Source organism: Balaenoptera borealis (assembly GCF_965194805.1).
Source record: "Balaenoptera borealis genome assembly, chromosome: 19".
NCBI lineage: Eukaryota > Metazoa > Chordata > Mammalia > Artiodactyla > Balaenopteridae > Balaenoptera > Balaenoptera borealis.
Genome location: NC_138878.1, coordinates 56,665,628 through 56,682,298, shown reverse-complemented (window position 1 = coordinate 56,682,298; position 16,671 = coordinate 56,665,628). Strand labels below are relative to the sequence as shown.

General features: G+C 48.4%; 1 protein-coding gene and 2 long non-coding RNA genes across 4 annotated transcripts; all 3 read left to right on the top strand.

The window, feature by feature from the left end:
• Window positions 1–175: 175 nt before the first annotated feature.
• On the top strand, window positions 176–16,187 carry BLVRB (biliverdin reductase B). Of its 2 annotated transcripts, XM_082367812.1 has the most exons (5): window positions 176–370; window positions 9,297–9,461; window positions 9,595–9,684; window positions 10,997–11,125; window positions 15,940–16,187. In XM_082367812.1, the coding sequence occupies exons 1-5, from the start codon at window positions 292–294 to the stop codon at window positions 16,095–16,097; spliced, it is 621 nt and encodes a 206-aa protein (XP_082223938.1). In that variant the 5' UTR covers window positions 176–291; the 3' UTR covers window positions 16,098–16,187. The 2 variants fall into 2 exon arrangements, with proteins under 2 accessions (XP_082223938.1, XP_082223939.1); XM_082367813.1 differs by lacking the exon at window positions 9,297–9,461.
• Window positions 380–7,210, top strand: LOC309616794. The gene is made up of 2 exons (XR_014237594.1): window positions 380–5,569; window positions 6,236–7,210. It is a non-coding gene; the product is annotated as an uncharacterized lncRNA (long non-coding RNA).
• Window positions 11,134–15,162, top strand: LOC309616795. Its single transcript, XR_014237595.1, has 2 exons — window positions 11,134–11,841; window positions 12,130–15,162. It is a non-coding gene; the product is annotated as an uncharacterized lncRNA (long non-coding RNA).
• Window positions 16,188–16,671: the final 484 nt, after the last annotated feature.

Genomic DNA, 16,671 nt, shown 5'->3' with positions numbered 1-16,671 from the left:
CCAGATACGGCCGCGCCTCCCAGTCTAAGTGGCGGACTAGAAGGCAGTGCTGGGCCGCAGGCGTAGGCGAGCCGACTCCCGCCCCGCCCACCCCGTTCTTAACTAGAGGCGTGGCCTTATGGCCCCGCCCCTCGGCCGGAGTCTGGGGCAGGAGGCTGGCTGAGGCGTGGCCCTCTGAGCGGCCCCGCCCCGTCTCTCCCGCTAGGAAAGGACGGAGAGGGAGGCCTAGCAACCAGTCGGTTCCCGCGTGTCCTGCGACTCCGCGGCCTCGCACCCTCACGACCCCGCAGCATGACCGTCAAGAAGATTGCCATCTTCGGCGCCACCGGCAGGACCGGGCTCACCACCCTGGCGCAGGCGGTGCAAGCAGGCATGAGCTGGGGCGGGCAGGTGGTGTCACGGGGTGCACAGACGGAACTTTAGGAAGTGGCATCATGGGGTCGGACCGAGGCTGGTTGGGGCCATCAGTGCCTTAGTGTGTGAGGACCTAGGGGGGCAAAACAGGTGGCCACGGGGGGCAGAAACGGGGGACGCTGTGAGGTCCAATTTTATGTGAGCCCAAGGAACAGGTATTGGCCCTAGGAGGCTGGGGGACTGTAGTGACAGGTTTAAATCCAGTGCTCTGACGAAATGTAGTTGTTATTGTGGTGCTGGTGGTTGCACACCCAGCAAGGGCTTAACTAAGCCAGGCATTGGGCTGGCCTCCCAGCACTGTCCTCTCTTAGCACGTGTTAAATCCGCACAGCACTCATGTCGGCGGGAACTAGTATCACCTCATTTGGCAGGAGAGAAAACTGAGGCCCACTGAATGATCTGCCCAATGTCACATAGCTGGAAAGTGGCAGTGCTGGAATTTGTACCCAGTGCTTGTTCTTTGTTTGTTTGTTTTTATTGAGACCACCAATGGGTCTTTTTTTTCCCCCCCCACATTTTATTTATTTATTTACTTTTGGTTGGCTGCGTTGGGTCTTCGTTGCTGCGCGCGGGCTTTCTCTAGTTTCAGAGAGCGGGGCTACTCTTCGTCATGGTGCGCGAGCTTCTCATTGAGGTGGCTTCTCTTGTTGCGTAGCATGGGCTCTAGGCGTGCGAGCTTCAGTAGTTGCAGCACGTGGGCTCAATAGTTGTGGCTTGTGGGCTGTAGAGTGCAGGCTCAGTAGTTGTGGCGCACGGGCTTAGTTGCTCCGCCGCATGTGGGATCCTCCCAGACCAGGGCTCGAACCCGTGTCCCCTGCATTGGCAGGCAGATTCTTAACCACTGCGCCACCAGGGAAGTCCCACCGGTGCTTGCTCTTAACTGCCAAAAGTCCACCGGCTCTTGGTTTGGGCACCAAGGCTTAAAGTTGAAAAGGCTGAGGGATGGGTTGCTGTGAACACCTAGTGGAAAGAAGATCACGGAGACAGGGGTGAAGACTTGAGCACACGGGTCCCGGGAAAGTCAATGAGCGCTGAAAATTTGCAGTTGCCCCAGGAAAGGGGGCAAGAAAGGGGATCAGTATCATGCAGCAGTACCCTGCCCCCACCGTCCAGACTTCACCAGCCCCCATGGGAGCCTGACACTTCCAGATATAGCGCCCCACCCTTGCTGGCCTTGGTGACTCTGAAGATATTGACTATCTGGTTGCCCCAAAAGGGTGGAGGCCGCCAGGATCCCACTCTCAGCCGTCTCCTAGCCCAGCTCTGCCTTCAAGGGACTCTGCCTGAAAGTTCCCCATTCGGCCCACTGCTCTCCCCCTCCCTGGGAAGACCTAGTGAGGATCTTGGCTTGTAGGGACAGGAGAAACGAATTTACTGGTAAACATTTCCTGGGTAGGAAGTAAGAGGGAGAAGTTGAGAGTTGCTGAGTCACCCTGAGGAGCTGGATTCCCATGTGACTACCTTTCTCTCAGTCCTGGTCCCAGCTGGTCACAGCTGGGACTGCACCTGTGGGTGTGGAGCGTTGAGGCCTAGGGGAGTCCCCGGCTTTTCACTGTGGCTCTGACAGCTTTCTTCAGAGCCACAGTGAACCTGAGCCTCGCTGTTGCCATCAGAAAAAGGAAGGGCTTGAATGAGCTCGGCTTTTCTTTACCTCAGTGATTCTGTAGGACTGAGTCCTGACAGGCACAGACTCTGGTGCCTGTGTGTCTGCATTCCAAACCCCAGCTCTGCCACTTAACAACTGTGTGGTCAAGTGCCTTGTCATCTGTGTACCTAGATATCTGTAAAGTGAGGATGAAACTAGTAGAACTCGACCTGGGGTTCTTGTGATGATTAAATGAGATATTACAATATATGGAAAATGCTTAGAACTGTGTCCAGCATACAGCTGGTGCTCAATAGCACTCCTTGGCTGAGAGAACTCAGATTATAGCTGTGTGATCCTGGCCCAATTACCTAAAATTGCCTTAGTTTCCCCATCCTCAAAATGGGCATATAATACAACCTACTTTGTGGGGTTGTTGCAATCTGGGGCTTTTCAAACTGTGGGTCATAATGAGTTCTGAAATATATTTAATTGGTCACAACAGTGTCAGAATGTATCACATGTTAAATATTGGTTTTATGAAACTTTCATTTCAATTATATATGTATGGGTTTGTGTATACTGGGTTTGGAAGTGAAATCTATATTGTATGGAGGGTTGAGATCAAAAAAGCTTAAAAGGGGCATGATCTCTACAACTGACTCTCACATCGTTAGGAAAAAACTTTATACACATATATAATTATACATGTTATGTGTATATTTTATATATACACAGAGAGAAAGATAAAGCAAATATGAGAATCTAGGTCTTGCAACCTTCCTATAGGTCTGAATTTATTTCAAAATTAAAAATTAACAGAAAAAGATAAATAAAGTAAGGGATTTGTTAAACAAAAAAAAGAAAGAAAAGAAAGAAAGAAAAAGAAATGTTTATAAATAACCTACAAATGCTCTCGTTCTTTGTAAAGGGCAAAATTTGTGAATTCTAACACTATAGTTTGGTGAGGTAGCCACTAGCCACATGTTGCTATTAAAATTTAAATGTGGGTTGTGTTAAAATTTTTGGAAAAAAACGTCATTCATCTGCAGAAAGAGCTTAGCACAGCACTTGGCACATAGGAGGCTCTCTCTTTTTTTTTTTTTGGCTGTGCCACACAGCCTGTGAGATCTTAGTTCCCCGACCAGGGATTGAACCCCATGGGCCCTCAGCAGTGAGACTGTGGAATCCTAACCACTGGACTGCCAGGGAATTCCCTAGGAGGCCCTCAATAAATGTCACTAATCACCAATAATGTACCATTAACAGGCACTCTTGTGCTGGGCCTGTGTCAGAGCTCTCACTGTCCGTGAGAACGTTTCTCCTCCAAAATACCCACGATTTACTAGGGTCCGTTTTAACTAATACAGTGGTAATTAACCAGTGCCTGCGGTGGCATCATGAAAGCTCCCATTGCTCCCCGACGTGTGTGAGGGCAGCACAGGTGTTATTCCCTTATGAAAGGTGGTCACACAGGATGGGGATGCTGGGATTGTGATTTTCACTTTAGAGAGGAGACTGAGGGCCAGTCAGGGAAGGTGTTTCCTGCGGTTCCTCAGCCGGTAAGAGGTGGAGCTCGGACTTCCCTTGCGGTCCAGTGGTTAAGACTCCGCACTTCCACTGCATGGGGCACAGGTTCGATCCCTGGTCAGGGAACTAAGATCCCACATGCCCGGCTCGGCCAAAAATAAAAGAGGTGGAGCCAGAGTTCGAACCCAGGTCCGTGGGACAGTATATCATGTGCTTTTGTGTTGATATAAAAGTCAGGGAGATGGTGGCGAATATGTCACAGTCCCTGGACCCACAGGGCCCTTGCTTGATTCCAGGTCAGCATAAGTAGGGCCATGACAGAGGAAGCACAAAATTGGCTGGGGGTTTTGGGGAAAGAGGGTAAGGGTGCTCCAGGCAGAGGGGCACGTGCAAAGGCCAGGAGACAGGAAACAGCATGATGCATTTGAGGAACTGAAAGAAGTTCAGTGTGTGAAAAGGGCCATGGCTCCAGCACAGGTGAGAGAGGAGAGGCCATATCCTGGGGGGCCTTGAAGTCTGTCATAAGGAACATGGCTATCTCAGGGCACTGGGGGGGTCGGGGGAGGGATCTGAGCCAAGGGCACTTTGATATAACAGTGGAAAGCTCTACCTGGCTACCATGTGAAATATGGGTTGGAGGGGTTGAGAGAGGCCAGGAGCCCAGGGAATACTAGACCAGGATGGGAAAAAAAATTGTGAGTTGGTGAAAAGGTATAGTAACAACCAACACCCACATAGTGCTTTTTCCTGTGCCAGATGCTCTTCTAATCTTTTCATTTGTTTTCGTTTTGCATTTTTTAAATAGCAGCTTTTTTAAGATATCATTCACATACCATACAATTCACCCATTTAAAGTATACAGTTCAGTGGTTTTTAGCATATTCACAGACTCGTGCAAACCTCACCACAATCAGTTTAGAACATTTTCATCACCACCAAAAGAAACCCTTAGAAGTCACTCCCCATTTTCCTGCTCAGCCCCTTCCCCAGCCCTAGGCAACCACTCACCTGCTTTTTGTTTATATGGATTTGCCTGTTCTGAACCTTTCCTATAAATGGAATCATACACTATGTGGCTCTTTATGACTGGCTTCCTTCACTTAGCAAAAAAATTGTTTTTTCAAAGTTCATCCATATCGTAGCATGTGTATCATTTCTTTTTATTGTTGAATACCATTACATTGTTTAGATATACCACATTTTATTTACCCATTCAGTTGATGGAAATTTGGGTTGTTTCCACTTTTTGGCTATGATGAGTAATGGCTCTATAAACATCCACGTATGAGTTTTGTGTGAACAGATGTTTTCATTTCTCTTTGGCATATACTTAGGAGTGGAATTGCTGGGTCATGTGGTAACAATATGTTTAACCTTCTGAGGAACTGCCAGATTATCTTCCAAAGCAGGTGTATCATTCAACATTCCCATCAGCAGTGTATGAGGGTTCCTGTCTCCCCACATGCACATCAACATTTATTATGTCTTTTTGATTATGGCCATCCTAGTGGGTATGAAATGGGATCTTGCTGTGGTTTTGATTTGCATTTCCCTGATGGCTAATGATATTGAGTATCTTTTCATGTTTTTATTGGCCATTTGTATAACCTAATGTCTATTCAGATCTTTTGCCCAGCTTTTATTTGTTTTTTTTTTAATTAAATTAATTAATTAATTAATTTAGGCTGTGCTGGGTCTTAGTTGCAGCATGCAGGATCTTCGTTGAGGCATGCAGGATCTTTATTTATTTATTTTTTTGGTTGCGGCACGTGGGATCTTTTAGTTGCAGCATGCGGACTTCTTAGTTGCAACATGCGAACTCTTAGTTGCAGCTTGCGGGATCTAGTTCCCAGATCAAGGATTGAACCCGGGCCCCCTGCATTGGGAGTGTGGAGTCTTACCCACTGGACCACCAGGGAAGTCCTTGCCCAGCTTTTAATATTCATCTTTTATTATCAAGTTGTAGGTGTTCTTTATATATTCTAAATACAAGTCTCTTATCAGATATATGATTTGCAAAATTTTTCTCCCATTTTGTGAGTTGTCTTTTCACTTTCTTTTTTTTTTTTTTCCACAGAAAGTGGTTTATTGCTTTTAGAACAAAATAAGATGCTCTCAGAACTTTTTTTAGTGAAGAAAATACTTTTAAAACTTTAAACCTTTTTAGAACTTTTCTAAAACACTTTTTGTCAGCTGATAAAGTAGGCACTTCAATATAGAAAACCCTCCAGAAGCAAGTGCCTGGGCTGGATGGCACAGCTCACAACTGTGTGGTCCCGAGCTGTCCCACTGGACGCGGCCGCCTGCTCAGAAGCGGGGCTTGCGCTTGCGGCCGGTGTACTGGGTGTCAGGTTGGACCTCCTTGCCCTGCCGCCGGCGGCGCTCCTTCTTCTCCAGCACCCACTCTCGGCTCTTCCTCACCACCCCCTGCCTCGCCATCCTGTATGGGACCCTGCCTGTGGGGCAGGCAGGGGCCGAGCTACTTTTGGGGCTCACAAGAGCCGATCCAAGGAAAGCAGGCCCTAGTCTGGCTGAGGCCAGCACGCTTGGTATAGACCAAGTTGGGGCTCCCAGCAACTACTGGTATCTGAGGCAGGAAAACAAGGCTGCCCCGCTTGTGGCAGCCCTGACAATGATCCTCAAGGGGTGATCTTGGCCTCCAATCCTGGCTGAGGAGAAAAGGGACCTCCCACAGCTCTATGGGAGAGAGGCCGTTCACTTTCTTGATAGTGTCCTTGGAAGCACAAAAATTTTTAATTTTGATGATGTCCAGTGTATCTATTTTTTCTTCTGTTGCGTGTGCTTTTGGTGTCATAGCTAGGAAACCATTGCCTAATCCAAAGACGCAAAGATTTATGCCTATGTTTTCTTTTAAGATTTTTTTTAATTAATTTATTTTATTCTATTTATTTTGGGCTGTGTTGGGTCTTCGTTGCTGCACGTGGGCTTTCTCTAGTTGCAGCGAGCAGGGGCTACTCTTCGTTGAGGTGCACAGGCTTCTCATTGCGGTGGCTTCTCTTGTTACAGAGCACGAGCTTTAGGCGCGCAGGCTTCAGTGGTTGTGTCTCACAGGCTCTAGAGCACAAGCTCAGTAGTTGTGGCACATGGGTTTAGTTGCTCCTCGGCATGTGGGATCTTCCCGGACCAGGGCTCGAACCCGTGTCCCCTGCATTGGCAGGCGGATTCTTAACCACTGTACCACCAGGGAAGCCCTCTTCTAAGATTTTTATAGTTTTAGCACTTACATTTAGGTCTTTGATCACTTTGAGTTAATTTTTTTATATGGTGTGAGGTAATAGGGATCCAACTTCATTCTTTTACATATGGATATCAAGTTGTCCCCGCATCATTTGTTGAAAAGACTGTACTTGCCCCATTGAATCGTCTTGGCACCCTTGTCAAAAATCAACCAACTGGGCTTCCCTGGTGGCGCAGTGGTTGAGAGTCTGCCTGCCAATGCAGGGAACACAGGTTCGAGCCCTGGTCTGGGAGGATCCCACATGCCGCGGAGCAACTGGGCCCGTGAGCCACAGCTACTGAGCCTGCGCGTCTGGAGCCTGTGCTCCGCAACAAGAGAGGCCGCGACAGTGAGAGGCCCACGCACCGCGATGAAGAGTGGCCCCCGCTTGCCGCAACTAGAGAAAGCCCTCGCACAGAAACGAAGACCCAACACAGCCAAAACTAAATAACTAAATAAATAAATAAAAATTTTTTTTAAAAATCAACCAACTACATTAAACTTTTAGAAATATTATTTAGGGAGTTCGCTGGTGGTCTCTAGTGGTTAGGACTCGGCGTTTTCACTGTTGTGGCCCTGGGTTCAATACCTGGTCAGGGAACTAAGTTCCTGCAAGCTGTGTGGCGCGGCCAAAATAAAAAAGAAATGTTATTTAAACCCACAATAACCCTATAAGGTAGAGACTATCATTAGTGTCATTTTACAAATGAAGGCCCTAAGGCCCAGACAGGTTAAGTGATTTGCCCAGTGTCACAGCTAGCTAGTGGTAGGGCCAGACAGAATTCAAACCCAGGGTTGCTTTGAGGATTAAATAAGCTAATAAATGTAAGGAATTTGGCACCTGGCATATAGTGAGTGCTCTCTAAATATTATGTATCATTATTATCATTATCACTGCCCCAGAGTGTACAAATTTCTAATCATTTGTTTTTTACATATATGATGACAGCTATCAAGAGAAATGTAACAGGGGCGTTCCCTGGCAGTCCAGTGGTTAGGACTCCGTGCTTTCATTGCCAAGGGCCTGGGTTCAATCCCTGGTCAGGGAACTAAGATCCCGCAAGCTGTGTGACGCAGCCGAAAAAAAAAGGGAGAGAGAGAGAGAGAGAAATGGAACAATTTTGTTGTTTTCCCTTTTCCTTTATCACTTTCAGAATAATGGATTCATCCTTTGATAGGTACCAATGATGACCAATGAAGTTTCTTAGTATCATTATGAACTCACAGATTTTTGTATATTTGATGTACTTCAATTCTTTGCCATCAGTATTCTTCTGGACAAATCATATTGCCCCCTATTTGCCTTGTGGGAACCCCTTCAAGTGGCTTCTGTGTCCTCTTGACATCACCCCATCATTTTTTAAACACCACCTTACCAGCTGGAGGTACAAGATAAGATGTTCCAGGCTCATCTTGTCCTCTCCCTGGCGTGGCCCAGCAAGCAGCCATTTCTTCAACGAGCTCTGGCTCATTTTTCATGAGCATGCTATTTAGAGGCTGTCTTCATCAGCTCAGGCCACTATAACAAAATGCCATAGACCGGGTTGCTTACACAACAGACATTTCTCACAGTTCTAGAGAGCGGAGAGTTCAAGATCAAGGTACTAACAGGTTTGGTTTCTGATGAGGGCCCTCTTCCTGGCTTGCAGATGGCCGCCTTCTTGCTGTGTTCTCACATGGTAGAGAGAGAGAGAGCAAGCCTTGGTCTTCCTCTTCTTATAAGGACACTAATTCCATTATGGGGACCCTACCCTCATGACCTCATCTAATCTAATTACCTCCCAAAGGGTCCATCTCCAAATACCATCACATTGGGGGTTAGGGCTTCAGCATGTGAATTCAGCATATGACACAAGCATTCAGTACATAACAGAGACTACAACTACTAATTTTATTTTTTTTGCAATACACATAAACATTGATATATTTTGCCATTATTTAAAACAAAGGAAGAAATATGTTGGTTGTAAACTTTAAAAGGGAGGGTATGTGTCAGAAAGGGGACACAGAGTTACAGAGTTATCCAAAATTCTTTTGGGAGGTGACATGCCAAAGTGATGTTCAAACTGTTTAGTAACCACTAAGACAGGACCCAGCCCTTCAGAAGTAAGACCTGGGGAACCAAATCCAGTGATGGACAACCTTTGGGCAGCTCATGTCCTTCTCTGTCCCTCAGCTTGCTCCAGGACCATGGATGGGGGGCATAGACCAGTGTGATGCCAGGCATGAACCCTTTAGTTGCCGGAGGGTGGAGAAGTCGCAGGAGTGGGGAGTGAAGGGAAGAAGAGACCCTTGGAGGCATCAGAGCAGGTTATTTATGAACCGACATCAAGGTATCACCTTATTTTAACAACCAGCTGGATATCAACTGTGGGTATGCCAGCGAAAATGTTTGAAGACCATTGTCTCAGAACAGGGGACCTGCGGGATGGATTTGGGAGTTCATGGCACCCTCCAGAACCCAGCCCCTGGAGGCGGGGAGTGCCAGCCCACAAGCCGACTGACCTGCCTCTCTGCCCCTCTTTGCAGGCTATGAGGTGACAGTGCTGGTGCGGGACACCTCCAGGCTGCCCTCAGAGGGGCCCCAGCCGGCCCACGTGATAGTGGGTGACGTTCGGCAGGCGGCCGATGTGGACAAGACTGTGGCAGGGCAGGACGCCGTCATCGTGCTGCTGGGCACCGGCAATGACCTCAGTACTGGGCCCCCCTTCTGCCCTCGGCCCACCCCTGCACCTCGGCCCCCAGCGCCACCCCCGCCCCCAGCCCCACCCCTGCCACCGCCGCCGCCGCCACCCACCAGTGACAGCCACTCTCTGTCTCCTCTAAGGTCCTACCACAGTGATGTCCGAGGGTGCCCAGAACATTGTGGTGGCCATGAAGGCCCACGGCGTGGACAAGGTCGTGGCCTGTACCTCGGGTGGGTGGCGGGGTCATAGGGGTGGGGCTGAAGAGTGGGGGGTACATACTGGACAGGCAGCCCAGGGGCTCCTACAAGGTGGCATTAGAGCCACTCCAAGTTACTGTGTATTTATTGAGCACCACCTGAGTGCCTGAACCTTGCTGGATGAGGCCAGAGACACAATACAGCCCTGGGCCCTGTGCTCATGGTTCTCACAAGTAGGAGGGACGTGGCAACAGAGCCATCATCAAACAGTGACCAGTCAGGGCCGGGGTTGGGGGAAGCACAGGCAGAGAGGTCAAGGCCAGGATTCGGGGGGAGCATGGGCAGGGGGATCAGGGCCGGGATAGGGGAAGCCTGGAGGACTCTGGGGGCCCAGAGGGGTGCCTGACTCATCCTGAAAAGGGGTCAGGGAGAAGGCCGCATAGAGGAAATAACAGAGCCGTGTATACACAGGCCAGGTCTTTACCCTCACAGAGCTCCCAATTTATGAGGAGATGGTATTAAACGAATGGTTGCCCGGAATAATCTGAAAGGAAGGCTGCGGAGTGTGTAACAGGAGCAGTTAATGCCAACAGCATTTATTGAGCTCTTATCGTGTGCTCGGCACCATCTGAGTGCCTTACCGATGAATGCCACTTAATCCTCTCAAAACTCCTTTGAGTAGTACTTATATTCACAGTGGAACATAGTAGGTGCTCAGTGAATAGTAGCTGTTCTTATTGCTTCCTAGCTAAGGCAGTGGAGGCACAGAGAGGCCCATCACCTTACCCGAGATCACACAGCCTGTGGCTGGCAGAGCTGGGGTGTGGAACCGGACTGTCTCCATGGTCCACACTCCTCACCTTTGTTCCATCACACATTGTCTCCCGGGGAAGGGAAGGGACATGAGGGAGCAGTGGGAGGATAAGGGGACTCCAGGCAGAGAGGTCAGCATTTGCAAAGGCTGCGAGGTGGGAGGGAGTGTGGCTGCAGCAGAGCGAGTGAAGGGGAGAGTGTTGGGTGGTGAGGTCAGGTGGGGCCTCGTGGACCTGATGGGGCCTTTGCTTTTACCCTGAGTAAGATAGGGTCACAGATGAGTCTGACCCCTCTGGCTGTGCCGGGGGAACAGAATGTGGGGGGCAGGGGCAGGGAGACCAGGGAGGAGGCTGCTGCCATGGTCTAGGCAGGAGGTAACAGTGGATAGGAGCAGGCGGGGTGAGAAGCCTGGAGAAACTGGAGGGCAGTAGTGAGCCCCCTGTAGGGGTTGGTCCTGGCAGGAGACCTGCAGGCTATGGGCCTGGCCAGGCTGTCCTCAAGCCTTGGCTGATCCTGCCCTGTGTCCCCACAGCCTTCCTCCTGTGGGACCCGTCCAAGGTGCCCCCAAGACTGCAGGATGTGACTGATGACCATATCCGGATGCACAAGATACTGCAGGAGTCGGGCCTGAAGTACGTGGCTGTGATGCCACCACACATAGGTGAGTGGGTGGGGACCCAGCTGCAGGGTTACCACCAGCCTGCCCCCTCCTGTCCTCTGTCGACATTCACTGGGCCTTCCCTGGCCAGTTGAAAATTGCAAACCTTCCTCCCACAATTTACATCCTCTTTCCTGCTTGATTTGTATCTCCTTTCTAACATACTTTTCAATTATCTCTGTTGTACAAACTAACCAAAATTTTAAAACGTAAAACAAAAGCCCTCATTTGTGATGACTCTCTCAGTACTGGGAGCTGTCTAGGCTCTGGGGGCACTTCTTGCTGAGGTCTCGCATGCCGTTGCTCAGTAGCTGGCAATAGAATCGTGTGGAAGGAAGCCTCACGACAAGGCTCGTGGTAGGTGCAGACTGTCTGTCCCTGGAACACCTGCACGCCGCCTTTCCTAGCGTCCGATCTCTCAGGGCTGCTTCCGCTGTCTTCTCTTTATTAGAAGCAAGTTATGGGACTTCCCTGGTGGTCCACTGGTTAAGACTCCATGCTCCCAATGCAGGGGGCCCGGGTTCGATCCCTGGTCAGGGAACTAGATCCCACATGCATGCCGCAACTAAAAAGATCCCGCATCCCACAGCTAAGTCCCGGTGCAGCCAAATAAAATAAATACATAAATACATAAATAAATAAATATTAAAAAAAAAAAAAGAAGTAAGTTATACTGGGGCTGCCCTACGTTCAAGGGACAGGGACTTATGCTTCACATCGTCTCTTTCTTTCTTTTTTTAAAATTATTATTTATTTATTTATTTGGCTGTGTTGGGTCTTCGTTTCTGTGCGAGGGCTTCCCCTAGCTGCGGCAAGCGGGGCCACTCTTCATCACAGTGCGCGGGCCTCTCACTATCATGGCCTCTCTTGTTGCGGAGCGCAGGCTCAGTAGTTGTGGCTCACGGGCCCAGTTGCTCTGCGGCATGTGGGATCTTCCCAGACCAGGGCTCGAACCCGTGTCCCCTGCATTAGCAGGCAGATTCTCAACCACTGCGCCACCAGGAAAGCCCTCTTTCTTTCTTTCTTTTTTTAAACCCATTTATATATTCATTTATTTGGCCACACCATGCAACATGCAGGATCTTAGTTCCCTGATCAGGGATTGAACCCATGCCCCCTGCTGTGGAAACGTGGAGTCCTAACCACTGGACCACCAGGGAAGTCCCTCGTCTCTTTCTTTATCTTACTTAGCGCGTGTCTCCCACACTAGAATTTTGAAGTCTGAAGTTTTGTTTGAAGCACAGATTTTGTCTTGTTTTGATTACAGCTGTGTTCCTAGTGCCTAGAACAGGGCTTGGCATGTAGTAGGTGCTCAGTAAATATATGTCCCATGAGCTAATACCGGGGAAGATGCCTCACCTCCAGGTGGTGCTGTGGAGGGAACCACACCCTCTTTTCCCCTCCCAGGTCTGGAATCCACATTGAGAGAGAGTCAGATCGAGGGAGAGATGCATTTACAAATGTCTCTTGCATAGGAAGTGTGTGCCTGACTATGATTACAACTACCAATGATGTAGTCTCTGCTCTCATGAGGCTTACGTTTCTAGCGGGGGAGACAAACAAAATAGATGATCTGTATTACTGTTGGGTCGTGCTACGCTGAATGAAGAAACCATAAAGTTCAGTGAAGGAACTTCCCTGGTGGCGCAGTGGTTAAGAATCCGCCTGCCAATGCAGGGGACATGGGTTCGATCCCTGGTCTGGGAAGATCCCACATGCCGCGGACCAGCCACGGAACAACTAAGCCCCTGTGCCACAACTGCTGAGCCCGTGCGCCACAACTACTGAAGCCCGCACGCCTAGAGCCTGTGCTCTGCAACAAGAGAAGACACCACAATGAGAAGCCCACTCGCCACAACTAGAGAAAGCCCGTGTGCAGCAACAAAGACCCAACGCAGCCAAAAAACAAAACAAAACAAAAACTCGGTGAAGAGAGTAAGCCTCAGCTATAAGCAGAGGCTCTCTAAGGAGATGGCCCTTCCCCCAGATACTCACCTGATTCCCCACCTCAGGGGACTACATTCAATGTCCTGGGCTAAACCGTAATGGAAAAGAATATTAGAAAAGAATGTGTATATATATATATATATATGTTTAAAAAAAAAAAAACAGACACCAGGCCTGTTATGTTTCATGCTATGAAAAAACATTAAAAAAAAAAAATGATTGTTCCAGGTTAAAGGTGACATGGCGACTGAACTGGATCCTGATTTTGAGGGGAGGGGGAGGTCGGAAGATATTTTTTGGCAGTTGGGGAAATCTGAATATGGGGTGGATTCTAAATGATGTCTCTTGCATAGGAAGTGTGTGCCTGGCCACGATTCCCCTCAGGGGGAATCAGGTGAGTGTCTGGGGGAAGGGAGGACATTCTGGGATGAGGGAACCGCAGTGCAGATGCCCGAGCCAGGCACTTGTATCCCCTTCACATTTGCCTGACTGCTGGACGAGCACTTCTGCTGTGCCCTCTGCCTTCTGCTTGGAGAAAGACGAGCCCTGCACACCTTATAGAGGTTCAAGTAAGCTCAATGTTGAGGTTCAATTCAGGATTCTCGTTGAGACGAGAATCCTGAGCTCTGAATCAGTGGTGAAGCGGCATGGCGGAGAAGCCGGGCAAAGTCTCAGCCCCAGCACTTTGTGGACTTAAGGCCCGTGGCCTCTGAGCCTCAGTTTCCTCATCTGTAAACAGGGTTCATGATATTACTTCTTGACCTCCCAGGTTTGAAGTGAATATCCAGAGAGAGCATGCCTAAAAATTATTTAACACAAAGTTGGGTTTTTTTAGTTCTTCTTTTTTTTAATATTTATTTATTTTCTTTATTTATCTTCCTTATTTTTTTTTTGGCTTTGTCGGGTCTTAGTTGCGGCACACGGGATCTTTGTTGAGGCATGTGGGATCTTTTTCGTTCTGGCGCGCGGTCTGCTTGGGCTGCTCTCTAGTTGTGGCCTGCGGGTTTTTTCTCTTCTCTAGTTGTGGCGCGCAGGCTCCGGGGTGCGTGGGCTCTGTAGTTTGCAGCACGCCGGCTCTCTCGTTGAGGCGCGAGAGCTCAGTAATTGTGGCGCACGGGCTTAGTTGCGCTGCGGCATGTGGGATCTTAGTTCCCTGACCAGGGATGGAACTCATGTCCCCTGCATTGGAAGGCGGATTCTTTACCACTGGACCACGAGGGAAGTCCCAGTCCTTTTTTTGTACGTGTGTGAAAACTTTGAAACCTCCAGAAAAGTTAAAGAAATTAAAGGTTTGTGAGTACCCGTAAACCCTTCATCTAGGTTCACTTGTTAACATTTCGGCCTTTTTGCTTTCCCTATCTATCTAACTATCTGTCTATCTATCTATCTATCTATCTATCTATCTATCTATCTATCTATCTATCTATCTATGCATGCATCTAATGTGTATGTGTATATATGTGAATACATATGTAGTGTATATATATTTTTTAAATAAGTGTGTATTTATATATATTTCTTTTTTTCTTTCTTTCTTTTTTTTGGCTGAACCATTTGAAAGTAGGTTGCAGACATCGGCACACTCTACTCCTAGAACCTCTTGATAGGCATCTTCCAAGAAGAAATATTTGAATATGAACCACAGTACTGTTATCGCACCAAGGGAATTGACATTAACTCTACCACATCATTTAGTATCCAGCCCATATTCAAATTTCCCCAACTGCCAAAAAATATCTTCCAACCTCCCCCTCCCCTCAAAATCAGGATCCAGTCCAGGATCGTGTGTTGTGTTTAGTCGCTGTGTCATATTTAACCTGGAACAATCCTCCATATCCTTTTTTTTTTTTTTTTTAATGTTTTTCATAACATGAAACATAACAGGCCTGGTGTTTTTTTGGGTTTGTTTTAACATATATATACAGTCTTTCTAATATTCTTTTCCATTATGGTTTATCCCAGGACATTGACTTTAGTCCCTGTGCTATACAGTAGGACTTTGTTATCCCAGGTGTCTTTTAAAATATCCCACGTTCTGGATTTCTGTAGTTATTTTCTTACAGACTCAGATTAAAAATTTTTGGCAGGATTGCCATATGGTTGAGGGTGTGTGTTTCTTATTGCATATGATTCCAGGTTGTCTCTGCGCTGGTATGCTGCATTTGATCCCTAAGTTAAGTTGGTCACTGTCAGAATGCAGGCGCTAGATGCCCTGGTAACAGCCAGGTCATGGTGGGGGAGGGCAAGGGGGGCACAGAGCAAATGTAGCCTTTGCCACTGCGAAGTCACCCTTTGCAACCATGGGACATAACTTCCTCTCTCCAAGACTCAATTTGCCCACTTGTAAAATAGAATTAATAATAGTCCCTAGCCCATTCTCTGCTTTATTTCTCACTATCTAACATATTGTCTGTTTTACTTTCTTATCTTATTAGTTGCCTTTTCCTAGTGACTGTCTGCATGCTGAGGGCAGGGATTCATATCTGTTTTGTCCCTTTCAGGGTGCCCAGCACCTGACATATAATAAGTCATCAATAAGAATTTGGCGAATGGGACTTCCCTGGTAGTACAGTGGTTAAGACTCCACGCTTCCACTGCAGGGGGCGAGGGTTTGATCCCTGGTCAGGGAAGTTCTGCATGCTGCGCCAAAAGAAAAAAAACTCACTTAGTGAGTGAATGAAGTAGAGGGTACAGATTAGTGCCCTGCATGTGGGAAGGGTTTCATACATTGTTGGCTCTTATACCATCTTATACCATCTGGGCTGGGCACACTGTAGACACCCTGGGATGATCATTGAAGTGATCATATGTTGGTTGCAGGAGGGGAAAGGACATCTGATTTACCCAGTGCCTTTGTCTTTACCTTGCAGGAGACCAACCGCTGACTGGGGCCTACTCAGTGACCCTGGATGGACGAGGGCCCTCGAGGGTCATCTCCAAACACGACCTGGGCCACTTCATGCTGCGCTGCCTCACCACCGATGAGTACAATGGGCACAACACCTACCCCTCCCACCAGTACGACTAGGGCTCTGGCCCCGTCCAGGAGGACAGCATCCCAGGAAATAGAGAACAAAGGAAGGGAGCAATAAATCTTGAGCCAAGAGCTTCGAGTTTTTTTAGAGTACCCATCTCTGTGACTCTTTCCCTCTCTGGCTCTATCTGGATGTCTCAGTGTCTCTGTCTGCCTCTGTGTGAGATTTTCTGGGTATTCATTCATTCATTTCCTCGCTTGGTCCTGTGCTGGGGACCCAGTGGTGACTGTGAGGACCCAGTGGTGACCCTGCCTTCACAGATCTCACAGTCCAGTGGGGAAGACAGCCCTGCCCCTGTCAGTGACAACACAGAGTGGCCAGGACTCTGACAGAGGAAGTACAGAAGGCTGAGGGACCCAGCTTGAGGAGTGAACAGGGTTCTGTGGAAGAGGGGCTGTCCCACCTGAAACCTGGTTTAGTGAGAACGAGCCAGGAGAAGGTTCTAAGGAGTGATAGCATTCTGGGCAGAAGATACCACATGAGCAAAGGCCAGGAGGCTGGAGAGCACATGGCCCCTTTGAAGAACTAAAATCTATCCCCTACAGATAATAACACTTTGCTCAGAGG

Excerpts from the sequence above, each read along its gene's own strand:
- BLVRB (XM_082367812.1), top strand. The coding sequence starts at position 292 with ATGACCGTCAAGAAGATTGCCATCTTCGGCGCCACCGGCAGGACCGGG. Across the intron at positions 371-9,296 it reads GGCGCAGGCGGTGCAAGCAG|GCTATGAGGTGACAGTGCTG; the intron begins GCATGAGCTGGG and ends CCCTCTTTGCAG. Across the intron at positions 11,126-15,939 it reads TGTGATGCCACCACACATAG|GAGACCAACCGCTGACTGGG; the intron begins GTGAGTGGGTGG and ends TTTACCTTGCAG.